Here is a 24,608-nt window from a genome sequence, read left to right on the forward strand (position 1 = left end):
AATCTAACAAAGATGAGTAAGAAGGATATTGGAGTAAAGATCCCAGTTCTTGACAAAGACAGTTATCACCATTGGAAGGTGAAAATGCACCTTCATCTACTCTCCCAAGATGAAGGTTATGTAAACTGCATTGAGAATGGTCCTCACATTCCCCACAAAGTAGCAACAGTTGCTACAGCCACAGTTGCTGTTGGTCAATCCATTCCAAAACCTAGAGCAGAATGGACAATGGAAGACACAGAAGAAGTCCACAAGGATAAGAAGGCTATGAACATTTTGTTTAATGGTCTTAACATGGATATGTTTGATAATGTGATAAATTGCACAACTGCCAAAGAGGTTTGGGACACAGTTCAACTACTGTGTGAAGGTACAGAACAAGTGAAAGAAAACAAAATGCAGCTTCTCATTCAACAGTATGAATACTTTCATTTTGAAGAAAATGAATCTTTAAATGAAACATTCAATAGGTTCCAAAAGCTGTTGAATGGACTGAAGCTGTATGGAAGAGTGTACCAGGTGAAGGATTCAAATCTTAAATTTTTAAGATCCTTGCCAAAGGAATGGAAACCCATGACTGTCTCCTTAAGAAACTCTCAAGATTATAAGGACTTCACTCTTGAAAGATTGTATGGAATCTTGAAGACTTATGAACTAGAGCTGGAACAGGATGAGATATTGGAAAAGGGGAGAAAGAAAGGAAATTCAGTTGCATTAGTAGCTGAAGATGAGAGGAAATGCAGACAAGAAACTGCAAGATCTACATCAAACTCCAAAGATGGTATAAGAAATCAGGAATCAAGCAAGGGGAAAGAGCAAGTTGCTGAAAATGAAGACAACTCCAGCCAAGATGACTCAGATGGTATTGATGAGCATCTTGCATTTCTGTCCAGAAGATTTGCAAAGATGAAATTCAAGAAAAACACTAGAGCCACTAAACCTCACAAAAACACTGTGGACAAATCCAAGTTCAAGTGTTTCAATTGTGGTATAAGTGGACACTTTGCAAGTGAGTGCAGAAAGCCAACTTCTGAAAAGAAGAAATTTGAACAAGTAGATTACAAAAAGAAATATTTTGATCTACTCAAGCAAAAGGAGAGGGCTTTCATTACTCAAGAAAAGGACTGGGCAGCTAATGGAGATGAAGAGGATGAAGATGTGGAGTATGTCAACCTTGCTCTCATGGCTGATTCTGAAGAAAATGAAGTTAGTTCATCAAGCAATCAGGGAAATGGAAGAAATCTATGGTACTTGGACAGTGGTTGTTCAAGACACATGACAGGAGATTTCTCCCTGCTCACAGAGTTCAAGGAGAGAGCTGGCCCTAGCATAACCTTTGGAGATGACAGCAAAGGGTTTACTATGGGATATGGCTTGATTTCAACAAGGAATGTCATCATTAATGAAGTTTCATTAGTTGATGGTCTCAAGCACAATTTACTGAGCATCAGTCAACTATGTGATAGAGGGAATACAGTTTCCTTCAATTCTGAAGCCTGTGTTGTCACTAGTAAGAAAGACAACAAAGTGGTTCTAACTGGAGTTAGAAAAGGAAATGTGTACATAGCTGACTTCAACTCTACAGATGCAGAATCCATTACTTGTCTCTTCAGCAAAGCAAGCTCAGTTGAAAGTTGGCTATGGCACAAGAAGCTATCTCACTTGAATTTCAAGACAATGAATGATCTAGTCAAAAAGGACTTAGTTAGAGGAATCCCTCTAGTTGAATTCTCAAGGGATGGTTTGTGTGATGCTTGTCAGAAAGGCAAATAAAGGAAAACATCATTCAAAAAGAAGCTTGAAACAACAATTGATGAACCATTACAGCTGCTACATATGGATTTGTTTGGACCAGTCAATGTATTGTCTATTGCAAGAAAAAGATATTGCTTAGTGATTGTAGATGATTTCTCAAAGTTCTCATGGGTCTATTTTCTTGGATCAAAGGATGAAGCAAGTGAAATCATTATCAATCACATCAGGCAAGTCAACAATCATCCTGACTTGAAGGTTAGAAATATCAGGAGTGACAATGGAACTGAATTCAAGAATTTGACATTAAGGCTGTTCTGTGAAGAAAATGGAATCATGCATGAGTTCTCAGCTCCGAGAACACCTCAGCAAAATGGGGTTGTTGAAAGAAAGAACAGATCTTTAATTGAAGCTACCAGAACAATGCTTGAAGAATCAAAGTTACCAACATATTTCTGGGCTGAAGCTGTTAATTGTGCCTGCTTCACTCAGAATATTTCTTTGATCAATCAAGCTAAAGGCATGACTCCTTATCAGTTGTTCAAGAGAAGAAAACCAACTCTAAACTTTCTTCATGTCTTTGGATGTAAATGTTTTATACTGAGGAATCAATCTGACCATAAAGGGAAGTTTGATGCAAAGGCTGATGAAGGGATATTTGTTGGTTACTCAGCTGGAAAATCTTATAGGGTCTACAATCTAAGAACCAACATTGTTATGGAATCTGTGCATGTTGTGTTTGATGATAAAAAGATTGATGGACTAACAGATGAGGGACATAATGAGAGACTCAAATTTGACAACATTGAGATATATTGTGATGATAGTGAAGAGGAGACTGATGGAGATGACACTTCAAAAGGGATTCAAAACATGCCCTTGGATAATGCACAAAATACTGCATCCGTTGATAGAGGCAATGCAGTATCCGTTGAAAGAAATAGTGCATCATCCGTTGAAGTACAAAATGAAGCATCCGTTGATCATAGTTCATCAACGGATAATCGATTTACATCATCAGTTGATAGAACTCCAAGTTCCCTGCAAAGGACCAACAACTCAGGGGGAGTTTCAACTAGTCAACACTCTGTCTCACATCATGACAATACTGAGGCCACCTCATCTAGAGCACATCTTCCACCACAAAGGAAATGGACCAAGAATCATCCCTTTGAACTGATCATTGGTGATGCATCATCTAAAGTGCAAACAAGAAAAGCCACTCAAGATGAATGTCTGTATAGTAGTTTTCTGTCTCAGGAGGAACCTAAGAAAGTGGAAGAAGCTCTATTGGATCCAGATTGGATATTAGCTATGCAGGAAGAGCTGAACCAATTTGAGAGAAACCAAGTATGGAAGCTGGTACCCAAACCAAAGAACAAGAGTCCTATTGACACAAAGTGGGTATTCAGAAACAAGATGGATGAAAATGGCATTATCATAAGGAATAAAGCCAGACTGGTTGCTAAAGGCTATTCTCAGCAAGAGGGAATAGATTTTGATGAAACATATGCTCCTGTTGCAAGACTTGAAGCCATCAGAATATTTCTAGCCCATGCAGCCCATGCCAATTTCAAAGTCTATCAAATGGATGTCAAGAGTGCATTTCTAAATGGGAAATTAGAGGAAGAAGTCTATGTAAGTCAACCTCCAGGATTTGAAGATCCAAATTTTCCAGACTATGTGTACTATCTGTTGAAAGCACTCTATGGACTGAAGCAAGCACCTAGAGCCTGGTATGAAACCTTATCAAAATTTCTTTTGGAGAATCACTTCACTAGAGGTACTGTTGATAAAACTCTCTTCTTTAGGGATGTTAATGGCTCTAGTATACTTGTTCAAATTTATGTAGATGACATAATATTTGGCTCTGTAGATAATAAACTTTGCAAAAATTTTGCTAAGCTAATGCAAAGTAATTATGAAATGAGCCTAATGGGAGAACTAACCTATTTTCTTGGTTTACAAGTTAAACAAGTTAGTGATGGAATTTTCATTAGTCAAACTAAATATATTTATGATCTTTTAAAGAAGTTTGACTTAATGGAATGTTCATCTGCAAAAACTCCCATGGCCACTGCCACCAAACTTGAATTAAATAAGACTGAAAGGTCTGTGGATATTACAAGTTATAGAGGAATGGTTGGTTCACTTTTATATTTAACTGCTAGCAGACCAGATATAATGTTTGCTACATGTCTATGTGCTAGATTCCAAGCTGATCCTAGGGAGTCTCACTTAATTGCTATCAAAAGGATTTTCAGATATCTCAAGGGTACACCAAATTTAGGTATTTGGTATCCTAGAGAATCTGGCTTTGATCTAATTGGTTATTCAGATGCAGACTATGCAGGTTGCAAAATAGATAGGAAAAGTACAACAGGCTCCTGCCAATTCCTGGGAAACAAGCTTGTATCATGGTTTAGCAAAAAGCAAAATTCAGTCTCTACTTCTACAGCTGAGGCTGAATACATTGCTGCTGGAAGTTGCTGTTCTCAAGTGTTATGGATGAGGAACCAACTCCTTGACTATGGACTTCATGTTGATAGAATTCCTATCTTTTGTGACAACACAAGTGCCATAGCCATAACAGAGAATCCTGTGCAGCACTCAAGGACCAAGCACATTGATATCAAGTACCACTTCATTAGGGAGCATGTCATGAATGGTACAGTGGAACTACATTTTGTTCCAAGTGAACAACAAATTGCTGACATATTTACCAAGCCACTTGATGAATCAACATTCACAAGATTGGTAAGTGAGCTAGGTATGCTTAATTACTCTTAAAATTCATGTCTTTATTGCAATTTAAATTGAAGCCTGAAATATACTAGTTGCTAAGAACAAATTTGACTTTTAACATAGTTTATTCCATCAACGGATGTTCCCTATCCATTGAAAGCCAAAATTGCTCTATCAACGGATAGTCATTATCCGTTGAAAGACAAATACATTTCTGGAATTTTTATCCGTCAACGGATAAAACTGAAGTACCTTTCAACGGATGACAATTTGCCTTATCCGTTGAAATGTCACATCAATCGATTCAGGTGTTTAACAGCCGTTGATTCTATTCTCTTAACCGTTGATACTCATACATACATCTGTATGTATTGGTTTTAAAGGTAGTTTTTAGAATACTTACAGTTTATTCTTAAACGGCTGAAATTCACTAACGCATATTTATCGATAAATCTTTATTTTATAGTTTTGTTTATTAATTTGAGAAAGCATATAAGTCCTTCTGATTGTTCATTTTTACTTTACGCTTTCTTGAAATTTCAAGCATTTACCATTTTCTCTCTACAAAAACTTCAAGTTATTCTCTGCAATTTCTACTCACAAAAATGGCACCAGTCGTGAAGATTATGTCTCAATCTGGGTTCATCTATGAAAAGAACAATTTCATAGCTTTGGTAGAAAAGAATGAAGCCCACTCAGACTATCACAAAATGATGGACTTCATCAAAAACAGTAAACTTAGCTATGCAATGCTGGAAGCCCCAACAATTTTCTGTGAAGTAGTTGAGGAGATTTGGACAACTGCTGAGTTCAACTCCATGGATATGACTATCTCCTTCACTCTCAAAGGTAAAACTCACTGTATTAACTGTGATGATTTACAAGCATGTTTTAAATTGCCTGAGAACAATGCCATGACACCACACACTGATAGTGATGTATCCAGCATGTTAGATTCCATAGGTTATTCTCTTAACTCTGCTAATTTAGGGAGTATTAGAAGAAAAGGCCTTAGGAAAGAATGGAGTTTCCTTGGGGATGCCTTTATAAAGGTTTTCTCTGGGAAAATTAGTAATTTTGATGCCATAACTTCATCTCTGGTTAATATGCTCTATATGCTTGTTTCTGATAGGTATTTTAACTTTAGCAACTATGTGATGCTAGAATTAGGTACTAGATTAGGTAACAAAGCTAATAGACCTAATAACATCTATTATGCTAGATTCTTTATGTTATTGGCTAACCATGTTGCTGAAGGTTTAGTCATAATCAATGAGAATAATAAACTCAAGTGCTGGGCACAAGAGAAAAGAGTTCTTGCAGACTTGAAGAGAATGGATCTTAACAGCAGTGTGCCATTGGTATATTTACCAATCATGAATGCACCTCAGGTAGGTGAGGTAATTGCTTCTACAACTCCTACTTCTTCCAACCTCTCTATTTCTTTATCTTCAAGTGTGGTCATGAAATCTGTGATGCCCCAACAGATTTCTACCAAGGTCACCAAAACTAAACTTTCAAAATCCAAGACAAAGAAATCCACCTCTGTTGTTTCTCAAAAGACAACAGTTGTAACACCAACTATTAACCCTGAGGTGAGTGAACAGGGTGTGAGTGGTGAGGGGAGGGGTGAACATCAAAGAAACCCCCAGGATAAGGAAGGAAAGTTGAGTGCTTCCCAAGCTAGCCAAGCCACAGTTTCTCAAAAAGCTGTGGTGGTTGAAAAGGTATCTAGCACATCCCTAGTAGCATCCTCCCAAAAGGATGTTACTATTGAAAATAGTTCCAAACCAGGAACACAGAACAAAAGAGGGAGGGACACTAAAGCCAAACACTCACCAACAAAAGCCTTTATTAGAAGAAAGAAGGCCAGAACCCAATCTTCAACACAGGGTGCACACACTGCACAGATACATCCATCTGTATCTATGCCTTCTCAAACTCAGTTTGATGTGACTCCAATAAATGTGGAGTCATAGCCCCATTCTCTCACAATAATCACACATCAATCACCAAACACTTCATCACCATCTCTGGATGTGGATATGTTATTCCCATCAATTCCTGATTCTCCCTCTTTACAACTCAGGGAGAAGCCCCACTCAAATACAGGTGATCATCATCTCTTAGATGATTTGTTGGATCACCCGCAAATTCTTTCAGATATAATTGAAGGATCTGTGTCACCACATCTCAAATCAATCTACACAGATTCAACAGTTATATCACTTTCAATTTCAACTTCTTTTCCTTCTTCAACGGATATCACTCATCCGTTGACAAGTGGTTGTTCTTCAACGGATAAGCTTAACAGCAGTTATCCGTTGATAACATCAGTTTCACCTTCAACGGATATTCCACATCCGTTGACAGTCTCTACACAAATAACTGAATTAATCCCAAGTGTAGAAGACATGAATACTGTACAATCACTCTTAGGATTGAGGGAAGGGAGTGACAATTTGAGTGAGAGGCTGGGTTGCTCCCAGGCAAAAGGAGAGATTGAGAGCTCAAAAATGCATGCTATTTCTTCCAGCATGGCAAAAGTAAGTGAGTGGAGTACCACCTTAGTAGGTGAAGGTGAGGGAGTGAGATGTGTGAGCCAGGGGGAGCCCCTGATGCAAGAACATAGAGAAAAAGAGAGAAAAGCAGGTACAGTAGATACAAGGGTGGAACCAGCCATTGCTAATGAGTCAATGATTGTGGATGATGCTGAAAAGGAAAGACAATTTCAGCAACATTACAAAGCTGTAATTGATAACATTTCCTTGGATGCTGACACTTTTACTCATCCTGTGACAGCCTATCAACTGTTGGCTGCTCAGGGCAATGAGGAGGCAGCAAGGTCACTACACCTAGTGCACACAACAGAATCTCTTCAAAAGGATAAAGCTGCCATTAACAAAATGCCTTCTACAGCTGGTGAGCCATCTGAGGAATTTGGAGCAAATTCTGATGATGATGACTCTATTTCTTTTGATGGAAGCATGAACTTAGGGGGAGATGAAGGCCCTAGTTCAACTCCCAATCTACCTGAATGGGCCTTGACTAAGGAGTATAGATCAGGGGAATTCAATGTCTCTTTAGTCAAACAAATCAACACTATTCAACAGGCCATTCAGAATACTTCACATGCAAGTATCAAGGCTATCCTTCAAGCTCACCTGGACTCACTGCATCTCATGAAGCTGCAGCAAGTGAAGCAGAATCTGAGTATGGATGATCTCAGGAAGGATATTGCTGACTTGAAAACCTATACTTCAGAAAAAGTGGATTCAGTCATGCCCTATGGTACATTGCAGGACTTGGTGTTGAGATTGAAGAAAGAATCTGTTACTGAAAAAACGGTTGGCCAAGTTAGAAGACAGAGTTCAAGTTATTGAAGATTCTGTGGCCACCATTCTTCACAATCAACAATCTCAAACCAGTCTCCTAATGCAGCTGGCAAAAGCACAAGGCTTGACCCCTCTCCTTGATGATAACAAAAAGGGGGAGAGTAAAAGGGAAGGGGAAGGAGAGCCATCTACAAAAGTCAACATATCTAAAGTGCTAGTTCCTGCCATCACTACTTCTCCAATCATTCAAATCAAGGGCAAGCCTGATGGAATTGATTTGATTCAGCTAGCAGCAGCTGAAATTCAAGTGAAAGAACAAAGGAGGAGAATTGATGAAAGGTTGCAACTGTTGTTTGGTTCTACACAAGACAAATCAACATCTGTGAAATACAGCACAAAAATTGAACCAATCAACATGGAGCTCATGCCAGTAGGGAGTCATAAGGATGGAGAAGCTTCTTCCAAAGAACTACAAGCTATAATTCTCAAGCCCAATGAAAGATCCAATAAGGACTCAACAAAGAATCCTTTAAAAGAAGTGGACTTTCCTCCTCCAAAAGCTGATGAGAACAAGATTTTAGGCAGGAGTATTGCTTATCTCAAAGAGACCATGGATGAGGCTGTAAGGAGAAATAGAGCTATTATCATTAGAGAGGGAAAGAGCATATGTGTGATGCAAGGACATCCCAAATTCTCAATAGCCAAGAAGGAAGAAGACAAGCAATTAAAGGCTGACAAAAGAGCACAAGCAAAGCTTGAACAACAGCTAAAGTCAAGTCTAGTTGAAAAAGAAAAAGGGATTGAAGTCAGGGGTGAAGACAAGACTACAAACCTAGATGAGGTTTTAGGGAGTATATTTGGTGAGAGTGTGGAAGAAAGAGAGGAATGGCAGAAGGGAAACAGAAGAAAGGCCAAGGCACATAGAAAGAGTGGAGATAACACTGAAGTAACCAAATCTATATCTAAACCACTACCTTCCATACCTGAACCCCTTGTTGCTGATCCCACAATAAACATCCATGGTGAACCAATCATTCCAAAAGAGGAACCTATTGATTGGGACACTATCAAATTGCCTACCTTTCTAACCACTCTTCCACTACCAAAGAAACAGAAAAGAAAACCAAAGTCTACACCTCCCATAACCTCTAAGAAATTCACTCAAAAACAAAAACCTAAGCCTAAGTCGCCCATTTCTAAAGATGATTATGTTCACATCTGTGACATAAAAGAAATTTCAGACATTGAACTCTATCTGGATGAGCTGGAGGATGTAAGGGGAATAGCAGCCTACAGACAGCTACCAGAGAGATTAGTGTTCAGATATAAAGGAGCTGGGGAAAGAACATGGCCTCTCCACAGGATTCTGGATGAAGGCTACTCTACCTTGATTAGAGTCTTTTCAGCTATACAAAAGGATTCTGGCTTTACCAGAACTGCCAAGACTGAAATTCTCAACAAGATAGCCAATATAAGGAAAACTTGGAGGGAGCCCAATGCTTTACCCAGGACTTTACTCATTCAAGAAAGGGAAATGAAAATTCACAAATCACCTCATTGGTTGATGGAATTTAGAGATGATAAAGGAGTCAGAAGATTTTTCAGACTTGAAGACCAACTCAAGATTGCCAGCAATGAAACTCTCAAAGAAATGCAATCTAAGTTGGAAGTCAGTGTTGAAGATGAAGCTGAATTCTTCAGACAACTCCAACTCCAAATTGAGGAAAATGACAAAAGGCTGGGAAAGAGAACCAGGGAACAAAGAAGAAAAAGATGATTTGCTCAGACTAAAGGAGTGTCCTTGGAAACACTGTAAATCTTCAATTACCTCCTAGTACATACACTTTTGCAGCATTTTTAAATTTTTACTTAGTTTCAATTCATATATCTGTTAAGTGTTTTGTTATCATCAAGTTAACCCTGAATTTATGCCTACAATTCTTATAGACATAAATAGGGGGAGATTGTTAGGAATGTGTGTGCATTAGTTTGATGATATGTTTAACAAAATACTTAAGTAGAAATTTAGTGTCTGTAGCCTCAACGGATAAGACCACTTTGGCTATCCGTTGATGGTGTAGCTTTACTTAGAAATAAGTCTAGTATTGTAGCATATTTCAGTCTCTGTATTTAAAATGTAATTCTTGGAAGTTGAGAGAAACTATGAGTCATGTTGACTACTAGATGATATGCAGATAGGAAGGCCAATTGTAAATACTTCATGCCTTGTAATTTTGTATAAGTGAAGTGGTATCAACGGATGACTTAAAGACCTTCAACGGATGAGAAGCTAAGCTTCAACGGATGTCTCTAAAGCTTCAACGGATAAAGTCTTCAACGGATAACATCCTTCAACGGATGAGTGCATCAACGGATGAAAGCTTCAACGGATGTTCTGATGATTAGCCGTTGATAAGGGGTAGTTGTACTTACAAACAGAGGCACATGGGTTGATAGAGACAACTGAGATGTGGTAGCCGAATTTCAGGAACAACAGAAAAAGCAGCCGTTCTTCTTTAGTACAAAGATGCAATAGTCAACAAAGTACTGGAGTGAACAGGAAAAGAAGCAAGTGAAGATCTTATTTTATTACTGTATTTTATATTGTTCTTCACTTGTACACTTGGTAATATATAAACCAAGTAGAAGCTAGTAATTAAGAGAGAGATTTTCAAGAGCTGTTTAGAAAAATATTGAGAGAAAATTCATCTAGTTTGTACTAGGATGCAGCTGTGATCAACATTGTTTAATCACAGATTTTCTAAAATACCATCTCTGGTGGAACAACAAATCCACCAGAAAAGTTTTTAAGGTCTGTTGTGTTCTTTACATTTGTGCTTGAATATATATCTGTCTGTATTAGCTTAAAGCAATTCACACACTTGTTCTTCTTGAACACACAACTTTCATAAACTGCTCAAAACTTGAAAAAGTTTTGAGATTTACATTCAACCCCCCTTCTGTAAATCTCATTGTTAGTCCACTAGGAATAACAATGGCCCTATTGGGGCACATCATAGAAATCTAGCGGGACTACATTACGCTTGAAAGGGCCTCATCGAGGTCAGCACTACTTATATATTTCTGGGACCACATGACATGACCAGACTCTAAGGGGTCGCATGTGAGGCCTCAAGGTGTTCTCGTGCCTTACCAACGAGATATCTTCGCCTAATGCCATGACAGCCTATTATAGCCTAATTGGGCTTGGGCCATGGAATAATATGGCCTTTCTACGAACTATCCAACGGTCAACGAACCTGGGCTTTGATGGACCGGGCCAAACTCTAGCCCTTCTAGGTAACTTATCCTCCAAGAACTACGTGTAGCTTGAACCCCTATAATAAGGTACGTAGACCTCTTGTTTACGGATGATCAATGGTCTGAAATAAGAGAGAAAAACATTTTCTCTATGGCATTCTTTGAATCAACAAACTAGATCAACTACTACATTCATCAAAATCCATTCCGTGTTCTTCGCGTTCTTAGCAAAATAATCATATTTTGCTCCGTGATTTCAGCAAACCTCCACAATATTATTATACCAAATTCTCCATATAACATATGACGCTAGAAGGAGGGGAATCTGTCATCAATTGGGAGAAAAATGACTAATTTCATATATCGCAAGGGCATGAACCAGGAGGTGGAGACTGAGTCTCCTGAAGGTCATCCTCCGAAGAGTCTTGAACGTCCCCTCGGCAAAAAAACCTTGATAATTGTAGGGCCTCCACCTATAGTTTCAATGAGGCTGAAGGCGAGACCCAAGAAACAGATGGGGATGAAGAAAAGAAAGGAGATGAGTCACAAGGCCAAGCCTCATTTTAGCTTAGGCCAACCAGTGTCTTTAATAGGATTGGTGTACAGCTTACTAAAACTGATTTGAGGCTCAAACTAGAAAATAAAGGCTGAAAGGCAGAAAAGAGGACCCCCGAGTCACGACCATGGTTTAGAACGACCCCCTCTCATCGAGAAGGCGAGCGGTCCTCCCAATGTGACCCTGAACGATCCGTACCCAAGAAAAAAAGGCCTGTACATAATGAGGAGGGACATTCCAGTACAATTGCTAAGCCTCCCAACAAGGCTCCTTCTAATGTAAGGATTGGAGATTTGAAGATTGAGGAACTAAAGAAGCTCATGTATAAGATGGATGCGGATAAAAATGTCATTAATACAATAGGGACATTCTCTCCCTTTACTCAAGAAATCAAGACAGCTCCTTTGCCCCCAGGATTTAGAACTAATCCAGATTTAATGTTCAAAGGGGACACCTACCCGGCTGCATACTTGATCCACTTCAACACTAAAATGGAAGTATATCACGTCTCACTCGAGGCCAGATGCAGGTTGTTCGCGGCCTCTTTTCGGGGTAGTGCTCAGCAATGGTTCTCTAAATTAGGGGCTCACATCACCATAGACTCATGGGAGCAGTTCACCGTTATCTTTATTAAGCAGTTCCAGTCTTCAATGCTCTATGTTCCCCCTATAGCCACCCTGGCCAATATAAGGCAGAAGGAGGGTGAAACGCTTCAAGATTGCTTCATAAGATTCAATGCAGAAGTCCCCCGAGTGAGAGATGCAAGTAAGGAAGCTGTCAAAAAAAAATTAATTGTTGGGCTCAGGGAAGGAACGAAATTCTGGAAGCATATGCAGGCTAAAACCCCCTTTACTCTTGCTGATTTTCATGCCCAAGCAGAACCTTTCATGTGGATAGAAAAATCTATGCATGATTTGAAAAAGAGTGGAGGCAGCAACAACAACAACAATAAGGGAAGGGGAAGTAAGCGAAAGATGTCTTGGAGTCCCAAAAGAAATGATAGGGGTCGCAGTGAGAGCCCTAGGAGGGACCGAAATACAAGGGATAGGTCCCCACAGCGAGGAAGGATGAGGGACAGGAGGGAGCCCACTTACACTCCCTTGGTCGCTTCCATTGAACACATATATGATGTAAATTCGATTAAGGGCATGTTCAAGAAGCCTCCTAAAATGAATAGATTCGGAACCAAAGACACTAAAAAATATTATGCTTTTCATGAGCAGACTGGGCATGAGACCGCAGATTGTTGGCAACTGAAGGAGCAAATAGAGGACCTGATTCGTAATGACAAGCTCAATGAATGGGTTGTGTGAGAAGTAAAAAAACATAAGACAGGAGGAGTTGGCTACCATGAAGTACCCCCACCAAATGACAAGACTGATGAGCCCTCAGCAATAGGCACACAAGAGAGCAGCATACATGTGATCATGAGAGGGCCTCATGTAGGGGAAACAGCAATAAGGCAATGGAAAGATATGCCCGCAAAGCTAAGGGGCTCCTTCTCACTAATATTTATCATCTACCAGACCGTCCTCCATAATATTTTGAAGGGGAAGACGTAAAAATCATATTTACTAGGGAGGATGTGAAATGGGTTCATCACCCACACTCTAATGCCTTGGTGGTAAAGGCTAAGATTGGAACCACTAACATTCACCAGGTCTTCATAAATACTGAAAGTTCAGCCGGTGTTCTCACTTATGATGTTTATAAGAAGATGGGTTTTCTTGATAAGATTTGTCACCAACAGCGGGACATCTCTATGGCTTCACAGGGAATTCGATTGGCATAAAGGGGCTCATAAAGCTGCCTATCACCCTTGGTGATGAGCCTTGCACAACAACTCATGTGGCTGAATTTACAGTTCTTGATCAATCATGTGCCTATAATGCTATCATTGGGAGGCCAATCTTGAAAATGATGAAGATAGTAAATTCCATCCATGCTCTCTCCATGAAATTTCCAACTCCCCATGGGGTAGGATGTGTCCGGGGAATTCAGTATGATTTAAGAGACTGTTACAATAAAGCATTGAAAGCAGCCTCCAAAGGATGTGTCTCTTATTCTAGAAACGTAGAAATGGAAGATTGTGAGGGATCTAAGAAAGGAAAGGGACCGTGAACATTATCTCCATTGAAGAGCTCCCAAACGTATATTTTGAAGGCTTAGGGGTACAGGTGGAGCCTCTCCCTGGTGCCATCATGATGGAAGCCTCTCAACTATTCATGATTCTCTAATAAGGTATTATTGAGGAAGCATGTGTTGAAGATGAGACCCCTAAACAGATTGTTATACGAGCCAGAAAGGGAAAGGGGGCTCTTAAGGAGACATCTACGTTGGTAGACCTCCCTGAAAGAATCACTCGTGATACTACATTCATTTCTGAAAATTAGATGTTTAAAGACGACCACCAACGCGGGCCTGGACTTGAACCCGCCTCAGGGGTCACTATGTAGGAAACAGGGGAGCCTAGCAATGTGATGGATCTTGACATCGATCTCGATCCACGTATCCCAGAGCATGTTGAAAGAGTAGGAGCAATTGAGGACACTATTTCTATTTTGGTGGATGCACATGACTCTTCTAAAGTCCTCAAAATTGGTTCTCAATTGTCCCCAGAACTTAGAGAAAAGTATACCATCTTTCTCAAAGCAAACTTAGATGTGTTCGCTTGGTCTCATGCTGATATGGTGGGGATCGATCCCAATGAGATGTGTCACCGGCATAACGTTGATCCTGATAAAAAGGAGTGAGGCAGAAAAGGCGACCCATTACTGGGGAGCGAGCTGAGGCTCTCAAAGAAGAAGTGGATAGACTTCTCCAAGCAGGGTTGGTCAGAGAATCTTTCTACCCTATGTGGCTGGGAAATCCGGTATTGGTAAAAAACCGAATGGGAAGTAGAGAACATGCGTCGACTTCACGGATCTTAACAAAATATGTCCAAAGGATAGTTTTCCTTTACCAAGGATTGATTAGCTAGTAGATGCTACAGCTGGTCATGCACTCCTTAATTTCATGGATGCTTATTCATGGTACAATCAAGTCCCCATATATGTCCCCGATCAGGATCACACGTCTTTTGAGTAATCCTTCAAAATGTATTCAGAGTAAAACCTTAGGATCAACCAACCAAGTGAAGAGACTATTTGGTAACCATTTTTCACAGTGCAAGTGTGTGATTTCTGTTTAGTGATCTCACATTGTGTTTCACTCCACTCTACACTCAAGTGTTTGTCACTCAGTCTCACGGTGTGTCACTCACTCAAAGCTCCAAACATCCAAGTGTACCTGAGAGAAAATCCTTTTCATAGAAAAGTTACCTTCCACCTTCAACGATGGAAACTCTCAGTCAAGAGATTCAGAAATGTTCCTTCTGAGAGGGGAAATTAGGATTCTTTTAAGTGGCAGGATTCCTTATATCCCTTAACTTCCATGAAGAAGTATACCTTATAAACTCGTCAGTTGATATCTGAGTCCTTATTTACAAGTTGCTATTTTGACTAAGTCAAAATCATATCCAAATTTGAATTCTGGGAAGATAACCAGTGATCAATGATATGCCATTAGGGATCAAAGATTTCTTCTGAAGTCTATGAAGACTTATCAAAGTAACCAACCAAGATCATATGTTCTTATTCAAAATCAGAGATAAAGATTAGAACATGATCCAGGATTTCAACCTATTGTCGTTGACCTTGATATGGTTTGACAATGATTGGTGCGTCAATACCTTCCTTGTGTGTGTGAATCTCACATGTGCATTGGAAACATTTTAATCAAGGAGTAGTGACTCTTATACAGATGCCCTGGCTGACAGGAGAATTTTCAATAGATAACATTATGTTGGGAGAATGCACCTAGTAACAGTTTATATGCCTTTTCAGCTCTATATCCTTTTGAGAAAATACAGATGGGCTTACAGATGTCTCAGGTTATACATACTCCACTTCTTTGTAAGAGACAGAGCTGTAGGGTTGACCTTTCCTTCCTTATATGGTGCTTCTTGGCACTATCTCCCTTGTCCTCAACACAACTCCAAAACCAAGTGGTAATTTTGTCTGATCACTAAGTTGATATCTCAAGAAAATTAAGTGAATCAGAGCAAAATCTGGGGGATGTATCAGAGTAAGGTAATGGAATATTGTTTGAGAAGTGTTTGGTTCTAATGACTTGGGCTAGAACCTATGAGGTTTGATAGGCTCTTATTTAGTTCCTAAAACCACTGAGGGTGTTGAAGATCACAAACATCCGAAATACAATATCAGAGAGTTTGATGATCAAGAACATAGTGATTTCAGAATCAGAGATTTATTACATTTGCTTACCACAATATGGATTCATAAAGGATGTCTCAGATGATCATGCTTTCTGATTCTTTTGACAATGCTACTCAAACAAATCTCATCAACTCAAAACAGTTCAAAGTTAGTCCAATGCAGATCAATACTATAGAGGAAGGAGATGAACATTATTTTAAGCTTATAAGATATGCATAAGGTAATCATCATATAGGAAATATATCAGGATCAAATATTCAGAACAAAACATAAGCATAGCAAGATCATCAGAGTTACACATATGATTAACCTATAAGTCATATAAGCCATTAATTATGCCAGGAGTGTACCCAACAAGTATGCACCAATTGATTAGACAACACAAGACTGAACCAATTTAAAATCTACTCCTAACATAATAATATCAATATCAAGAGTGTTTGTATCAGAGTAAGCATATAACATGTAAACATTCAAACAACTCGTATATTGCATCAAAAACTCTAACTAGATACCACTATCATATAACATGTAAAGCATGGTAATCAGTTAGCTTCAAAATAAGTTTACAAACATGGATATATATATAATGAATAGATATGTAAACTTACTTTCCCATGATGTAAACTTAGATTTGTGGAATATTTTTTGTTTTGCTCCCCCTAAGTTGTTGCTGAATCAAATCTGAGATTTGGTGCTTTGAGGGGAATAAATCTTGAACTTGTACCAAAATCTGGATCTGGATCAACCCTTATTTTATTCAGAAATAACTTCAGGCTTCTTTTCACTCTTGGAAAGATCTTCACTAATTAAAGATGGTGATATATCCTTGAATATGGGGACAAGCCTCCACAAATTTAATCTTTAAACTGATTGAGTTCACCTTGCATGGCAATCACTCAATCTGGATCTCCAAGAGCTTCACTGTTTCCTTTGGTTCCATTTGTGATAGAAAACCAGAATCTATTCAATTGTTTGCAGCCGCTCTTCTAGCTCTTACTCAAGTATTAGAAATACTAAGTATTAAATGCCAAAGATGGTCTTTACTCCATTCTTTATGTCTTGGTAGACTTGCTTTTGATGACTCTACATTTTCAGAATTAAGTTGAGTCGGACTAGTAGATCCTTGTTCTTCTTATTCTGATATTCTAGCCTTTACTCCAGTATCAAAATTACTGAGTATCATACGCCAATGATGGTTTTTACTCCATTCTTACGTCTTGGTAGACTAGCTCTTGATGAATCAGCATTTTCATAATTGTGTTGAGTCTGACTAGTAAATCCTTGTTTTTCTTCTTCTTCCGATCCTCTAGCCTTTACTCTAGTATCAAAAACACCAACTATCAAGTGCTAAGGATGGTTTTTATACTATTCTTACGTCTTGGTAGACTAGCTCTTGATAACTCAGGATTTTCAGAATTATGTTGAGTCTGACTAGTGGATCTTTATTCTTCTTGCTCCTCCTGAGTTGTTGTCAGCATGATCTATAGAATTTGAAGCTTGTGAATTGGTTCCAAAGATGATATGACCGTGCTTCTTCCAGTTTCCACTATCATTACTGCATCTGAACCACTTCCACTATCACCACTGTCAATTAATCCTTCAGAATCTGAATCTTGAGAACTAGTTCTAGAAATAGATTGATTATCTTAGCTTGTCTCAGAACCATTCCCATCAGATTCTGAATCAGAATTGTGAATATTGATAAGATCATTTGCATTTACATCTTCATTTGAGACACCCTCAGGTTCGTCTTCATCATCAGAAAGATCTTCAACATCTAGATTGTCTAAGCTGTCTTCCTTCTGATTACTTGGGAGCGTATTGTCATTAAGTGTTAATAATGACATAAATAAAATCTCATAATCAAACATGATTCACTATCCACTAAGTCTACTACTAAATATGATATTCAACTAAGAATTCATTAATTGTTAGACTCCATGGAAATTGAATTATATCCAACTATGCTACACACATGATTTTGATCTTAGTGAGTTTTTCAGAAAAGGTAATGTAAAAGATCTCACTATTATCAAAATTTCACCACCATCTTGTGATAAAAATATTAACAAAATTTGTCAACAAATTTATTCAAGTATGTAGTGCTACAAAACTCACCATACTAGTGATAAAACTATCAACAAGAATTGTTACTAGATTTATCAGAAGTTTATAGTGCTACAAATATCACCACCAACTAATGATATGAATTATCAAGAGTTTATGGTGAAAGAGATATGTCCTAAGTCCAATCACGTATGAGGATTTAGGAATAACTTTTATGTAATCTGTTTTGATTTCATTGATATTAATAAAAGACTTGTTTTGTTTTTTATTACGGGCTCTATCTATTTAAGTGTTTAAATAAGATATACCATAGTTTAGAGTAAAGCTTTTTATGGATTATGATGAGATCATAATAGTGAGACCTAAAAGATGATAACTCTAAACTTAAATAGTTCCTGGTCATAGGATTACTAACTGGTAATTAATAATCCGCAAAGATTGGTACATACTATGCTTGCTCCCTTCAGGAGGATGTCTGTTCTCATAGGCATTTGTGTGGTGACACTATAGCTAGTATGTAGATGCTTATTATAGAATAAGTTCACTGAACATGACTCGCACAGCTGAACAACTGATGGAATTCACTCACGTGTCAGCAGTTGTTCACATAGTGATAGTTGTACAAGTATCCTTAGACTTGAGGTCATCATAGTCATCTTGTGTACACTGAACTATGCTTTGGTTTAGTTCTTAGTCTCCAGGGACAATTATTAGGGCTCTACTGGGTATAGGAATTTATACACGAAGATAGTGTATGATCAATAAAGGATCTACCCCTTCCAGTGAAGGAAGAGAATGTTCTAAGCTGATCCACTTATGCTAGTTCAGGAATCTCTGGCCAGAGTGAATGAAATTAGAAATGAGTTTCTAATTTACATAGAACTGAGCATAGTGAATGGGAAAGCAAATGATTAAATTAGATAGGCTTGACACAAGATCCATGCCTTGTATTTAATCAGGACATTGGAGGGTAGAAGGAGTTAATTGTATGGTAACTATTCACTGACAGGTTCTTGGTATTCTAAACAGTGAATTCATATTATCCGGATAGTCGCGATATGTTAAGAAGCATCACTCACGATGTAGAATAAATATAATTAATCAGTTAATTATATTTAGTGAATTTTAATATTTATATAAATAATTAATAAAAAGTTTATTATTATTTATTTCTACTACCGTCATAATATTGAACCTACAGGGTCACACCATAAAAGAATATTTCCTTTGATGAATAATGAGAGAGCGAGAATTATTTTTCTAAATAGTTTAGAAAAGAAATAATGATTAAAATAGTTTTAATTATTATTAAAGCATTTTATGAAGATAAAATGTGGGGGTTAATATATATAAAGATATATTATAAAAACCCTAGGAGAGCCCTATAAATAGAATGAGATGGATGGCTCATTTGATAAGATACACAACTTTGGTTTTGTGAAAACCCTAGCCTCCATCTTCTTCTTCTCTCTCTCTCTCTCCCAAAACTCCATTTTTATAAAAGCTTAGTTTTATAAAAAGGTTCATCGAAGCGGATCGTTCTTGGTGGATACCGGTAGAGTGCTTCACACACTGAGGAGCAACTGCTAGCACTCCAATCATTATAAAGCTTCGATTCACGAGGTATGATTTCGATTCCTCGGTGTTTCCCTTTTATATGTTTTTCTATATGTGCGGTATATGGTTTTTACGGAATAATTGTTATTTCACGCTTCCGCTCATCCGTAAATTCCATCATATGGTGCTAAGAACTCATCACTAACCATTGAAAAAGATTCTCAATAGTGTAATGCTACTAAACTCATCCCAAACCACTGAAATAGATTATCAGAGGTGTGATGCTGCTACTACTTTAACAATTTGACTTATGGAGCAAATAATAAAGTTGAATTGCTTCAAGGTCCATAAATCAAACTATTAAAGTAAAAACTCAACAAATAACTGCAACAGATATTCAACAAATATATGCATTTAAATATTGAGTGAGAGATGACATTCCTGATTTTACGCCATATCCCGTAGTGATTCCTTTGTTGTCATCTCCAAAGGTTACTATTGGGCCAACTCACTTGTCCACTTCTGATAACAGGGCTCTATCCTCGAACTCTTGTGTATTAAACATCCAATGTTCACAATTCACATGGTTCACTTCACTTTTTCTTGCCCTGTCTACATTATGGATCAAGTTTTCTTTGGTACCCAAACTAAATTGGATCCAGGGGACTTAGAGAGATTCACATTATGAATAATATCATATGCAAATTTAACATGCTTTTGCTTCTCATCGACTGTCTCCTTCTTCTCTTTAGAAGCCTTAAGAATGCCTTTAGGCTTCCAAGTAGAAGTTTCCTTCCTAACCTTAGGAGGACTAACAGACTTTGCCCTATCATGCTTTCTACTCATGTTCTTATCATTATGCTTACAATTAGTGGATGGCAAATGCATCAAGTTAAGATAAGAAGACAAGGTATTAAAAGCACATGGCATAGATTTAGATTTATGGCATGATGTATGAGAACTAGGCATGGTAGGCATGTTATGCTTATTATGAACTTTGTCTTTATCTAATTTATTCACAGTACATGCATATGCAAGATGCGAAGCAGAATTACATTTAAAGCATAACTTCCTAAAAGAATTAGGTTTTAGCAGATCTTCATTTTTATTGCTAACACCTAACTTCCCATTTCTATTGTGTCTATTTTTCTTTTTAGCCTTGTGAACATCTCTATCATCTAAGTGAGTTTTAGGTTCTTCACTAGAAGTTGACTCCTCAGATGACTCTACAGTTGACTCCTCATCACTAGAGACATAATCCTCAACAAGCACCTCATATTCTTTGAAAGAATCAGGAGTGGCCTTTTTGCATAACAAATTATTGACCTTTTCAGAAGCTTGTGATGTATCTAAAGAGTTTGATTTATCATTATCAACACTCTCTGATTCTATCACATGTTTTTGTCCAACATCACTGGATCCAATGTCAATTATGGCTCCATCGATTTGGTTGTCAATAATTTTTTTTGCACTATTAGAAGAGTCTTGATAAGCTTTCAACTTAGATTCTAACTCAGTTATCTGACTCATACGGACAACATCTAAATCCTCACTAGCTTTGACCATGTTCTATATGAATTCATTACGTTTCTTAAGATTATCTAATTCAACAGTAATTATGCCTAGTTCTTCTTGTCTAGTGAGCAGCAATCTATTTTTAGATTTTATTCTATCTATTTCCTCTTTAAAGATGATCACACTAGCATGAAGTTGAAACAATTCTACTCTTCTATCCTTATCACAATATTTGCAATCATGCCAGGATATATTAGTAGTGGTCTCAGAAGATACCTGTGATGAAGAGGTTTCCATTGATGTTGGATCATTGCATTCTTCTTCCTCTACATCTGTACCATTCCAGTGCTTTTCATCACTGACTAATTCTTTGTCCTGATGCTTCTTTTGTCCATCTTCATTCCTTCTCAGACAAGCTTTTTTCTCATTTTCTTGTGTGGACTCTTATAGTTCACTGTTAGAGTATCCCTTTTCTTCACCATCACACAGTTCATGTGTGCTTCCTTCAATCAATTGTTCCTTGTAGCATTCACTGGATACTGACTCTATAGATTCTTCATTTTTAAGATCTTGAATGTCTCCACTAGATGACTTAACCTTATATTTGGAATTTCTTCTGAATTTAATTGCACAACATTTAGAAGCCATCTCAAACATAGTTTGATCTTCTAATTTCTCAAGCTCTTCCAGAGTATAATAGTCATCTGTAGCTTCTTCATTTCCAGTCGGATTTGATCCACTTGTAGAAGCTTCAGAAGTCAGTGATCCTTTAACCTTTTCTTCAGGAATTCTATATTCCTCTGCTACAGGACATGTTGATTCATTTATGGTCTTGTTCCTGTTGTTCACTATCTCAGACCCATGTTCGATATTTCTCTACTTTTCCTCAGCTTCATAGGTCTTCAACTTGTCATAAAGCTCATCCAATGACATTGTATTGAAATCCAATCTTTCTCTATCAGATGACACTTTATTTTTCAAGGTAAGAATAAACTTTATGTTTATCTGTTTCTGTGAGTATTTCTTCCCATGTGTACTCATTTCATCCATAAGTTGGGTGTACCTTCCAAGCAACTGTTTAATACTTTCACTGGAAAGAGATTTAAACTCCATGTACTCAGACATTAGAAAATTCAACCTGTTCTTGTCTTCAATTCCCTCAACTACAGCTTCAATAGTCTCTCACATGTGTTTAGCACTAACACAATCCTTAATCCAATGACGCATGTTGGAATTCATTGAATCAACTAAAATTGATCGAAGAATTGCGTCCAAAGAAATTAATTCCTTATCCCTATCAATATATTCAGACGGATCCTTTGGGATAAACTCTTGAGGAACTCTACTGTCTAAATTTGTAGGTACAGAAATGTCCTTTCTTGGTACAAACGGACTACTCTCTAAAATTCCCTTGTAATCACAGTTTACTACTGAAATAAATAGAGTGATCTTTTCTTCCACAATTTATAGCTGTTTTTACTGACGTTACTGAAGGACGGAACCTTGATGCCATTAACTGTCGGAGTACTCATAATTTCAGATCTACAAAAATTCAGCAATATAAGGTCTCAAAATATGATAACCCAAACAGTCAAAATCCACCAATACCAATCAATCAACCAATCCACAACAATCAAGAACACTACAACAACAAATTAATCCCAATCTGTTCTACACACCGAAAGCACTCCCAGAATCCGTAATAACCAAAACCAATAAAGAACGTACTAATCTTATGGATCTGATCTGTATATCGATCAGTAAGCTCTAATACCAATTGTTAGGTCCAAATATATATACAGAGTGGGGGGTGAATGTATGTATTTCATTTTTCGTTAATTAATTGTAGCGGAGAATAAACCTCAAAAATGAAATAAACAAACACTAAGAGATTCACAGAATAATTTTTTTTATTAAGAAATTAAACCGTAAAGGTTTGCTTACAACTCCGAATATAAATAATTCGAAGCAACAAATATAGAGAGAACCAAAATAATAGCAATGAATTTGGGGTTCTATAGATCACTCTAAAAATTGAAAGCTTCTATCAAAAGATATTAGATACAATCAAGAGAGCTTTAAATAATGAGTGTTACAAGTTTGTAAGGATTTAATGGTGTGAAATAAATTGGGCAGCACTTCTCTCCTTAATTTCAATAAATGAAATCAACCCACTCTACAAGAAAAATTCTGCAGAGCTTTAATGGTGTTTTGCTGAGAAGTTTTCTTTTTTCAATCTGATGAAAATTGGTTTTGTAGTGGTAGAATTTTAGGAAAGATAAAGGAGACTACGTGGACAATTTTTATCCATGTATTTGAGGTGGCACAACTTGCAAGATTAATTCTGTGGCGATCAAGAGTGTCTGTGTTGATTTCTGTGGCGACATGACAGAATTATGTAGTAGCCTTTTCCTTAGCAATTTATATCACCTATGAAGACCTCTTCTTTGGCGACTACAAATAGCAGTGCATTTTTTTTGATTCAATCTGATACCCAAGGAAGAAGACAGGAGATTTCATACATGCGGTGAACAAGGTGGAGGATCGCAATACGTGGCGTGCACGCGCAAATTGCAGCCGCCTTTTGCTTGGTAAGCTTATTTGTCTATAGCGACTCAGGAATACATATTTACTTGCTTTGCTATTGAGTTTGTGTTAGTTCAAAACAAAACACACAAATTCTTTTGTTTGACAGAATTGTACCACATGCAAATGTAGGAGAGGATGTATGCGGAGAACAAGTGACGCGTCTGGATGGAATTGAGCAACATGCGCAGGAAAAGACGGGGAGAGGTAGCCCGCGTGCGTGTCATGCGTGGGTGGATTTCCTCGTACAAACAATAGCAACGCAACCCAGCCGAGTTTATATTGCAATGTTTATGTTGAACTCCAATGCATGCTGGCCCCGTCATGTGCAAGCCTTTCCTTGCATCGAACAACAACAACTGAGAAGATTGTTCATTTCTTTTTCTTTTGATTTTAAACTCTACCAACTGAGTTTTTTTATACTGCAAAACTTTGTTCCTTTGATTTCATTTGGTGAATTAGCAACTGGAAACCAAATGTAAACTCCTGTGGGTCCCGCGTCAATGAAGATTTACTAGCATTTCTTTTGCACACTGCGTGTTCCTTTTGTTTATCAATTAAAATATTTGGAATTCACATAAATAAATAAATGAACTGTGAATTTATTTATTTATTTAAATAAATTCAAACATTTATTTTGATTTACCAAAATTAAATATTGATATCAAATTTAAATAAATAAATTTAAAGTGAGTGGAGTATGCCTAAGCATGACATCATCTTGGTGACTTCATCTCTTGCCACTTGTCATCACTTGGTGGTGGAAGCATCTTCTTATGCTATTCCTTGCTTAATTATTTGGTTAATGACCGTTTATCTGTTATACGGTTCGCTTAATTTTCGTTCTCGTTTATCGTTTGAGGGATCATACCCGGGATCTTATTACTTGGGTTCCCCTAAACCTTTCTCAATATATTATATTTCTTATATGATCCTCTCTTATAATCCTTCAAT

General features: G+C 37.6%; 1 protein-coding gene across 1 annotated transcript; it reads left to right on the forward strand.

Moving 5' to 3' along the window:
* Window positions 1-11,978: 11,978 nt before the first annotated feature.
* On the forward strand, window positions 11,979-12,962 carry LOC141673597 (uncharacterized). Its single transcript, XM_074480350.1, has one exon. It carries the CDS (start codon window positions 11,979-11,981, stop codon window positions 12,960-12,962), a length of 984 nt encoding a protein of 327 aa, XP_074336451.1.
* Window positions 12,963-24,608: the final 11,646 nt, after the last annotated feature.

This window comes from Apium graveolens, chromosome 7 (genome assembly GCF_009905375.1).
Source record: "Apium graveolens cultivar Ventura chromosome 7, ASM990537v1, whole genome shotgun sequence".
NCBI classification, from domain to species: Eukaryota; Viridiplantae; Streptophyta; class Magnoliopsida; order Apiales; family Apiaceae; genus Apium; species Apium graveolens.

What these genes read in the sequence shown, in the direction of transcription:
- LOC141673597 (XM_074480350.1), top strand. Translation starts at nt 11,979, where the DNA reads ATGGATGCGGATAAAAATGTCATTAATACAATAGGGACATTCTCTCCC.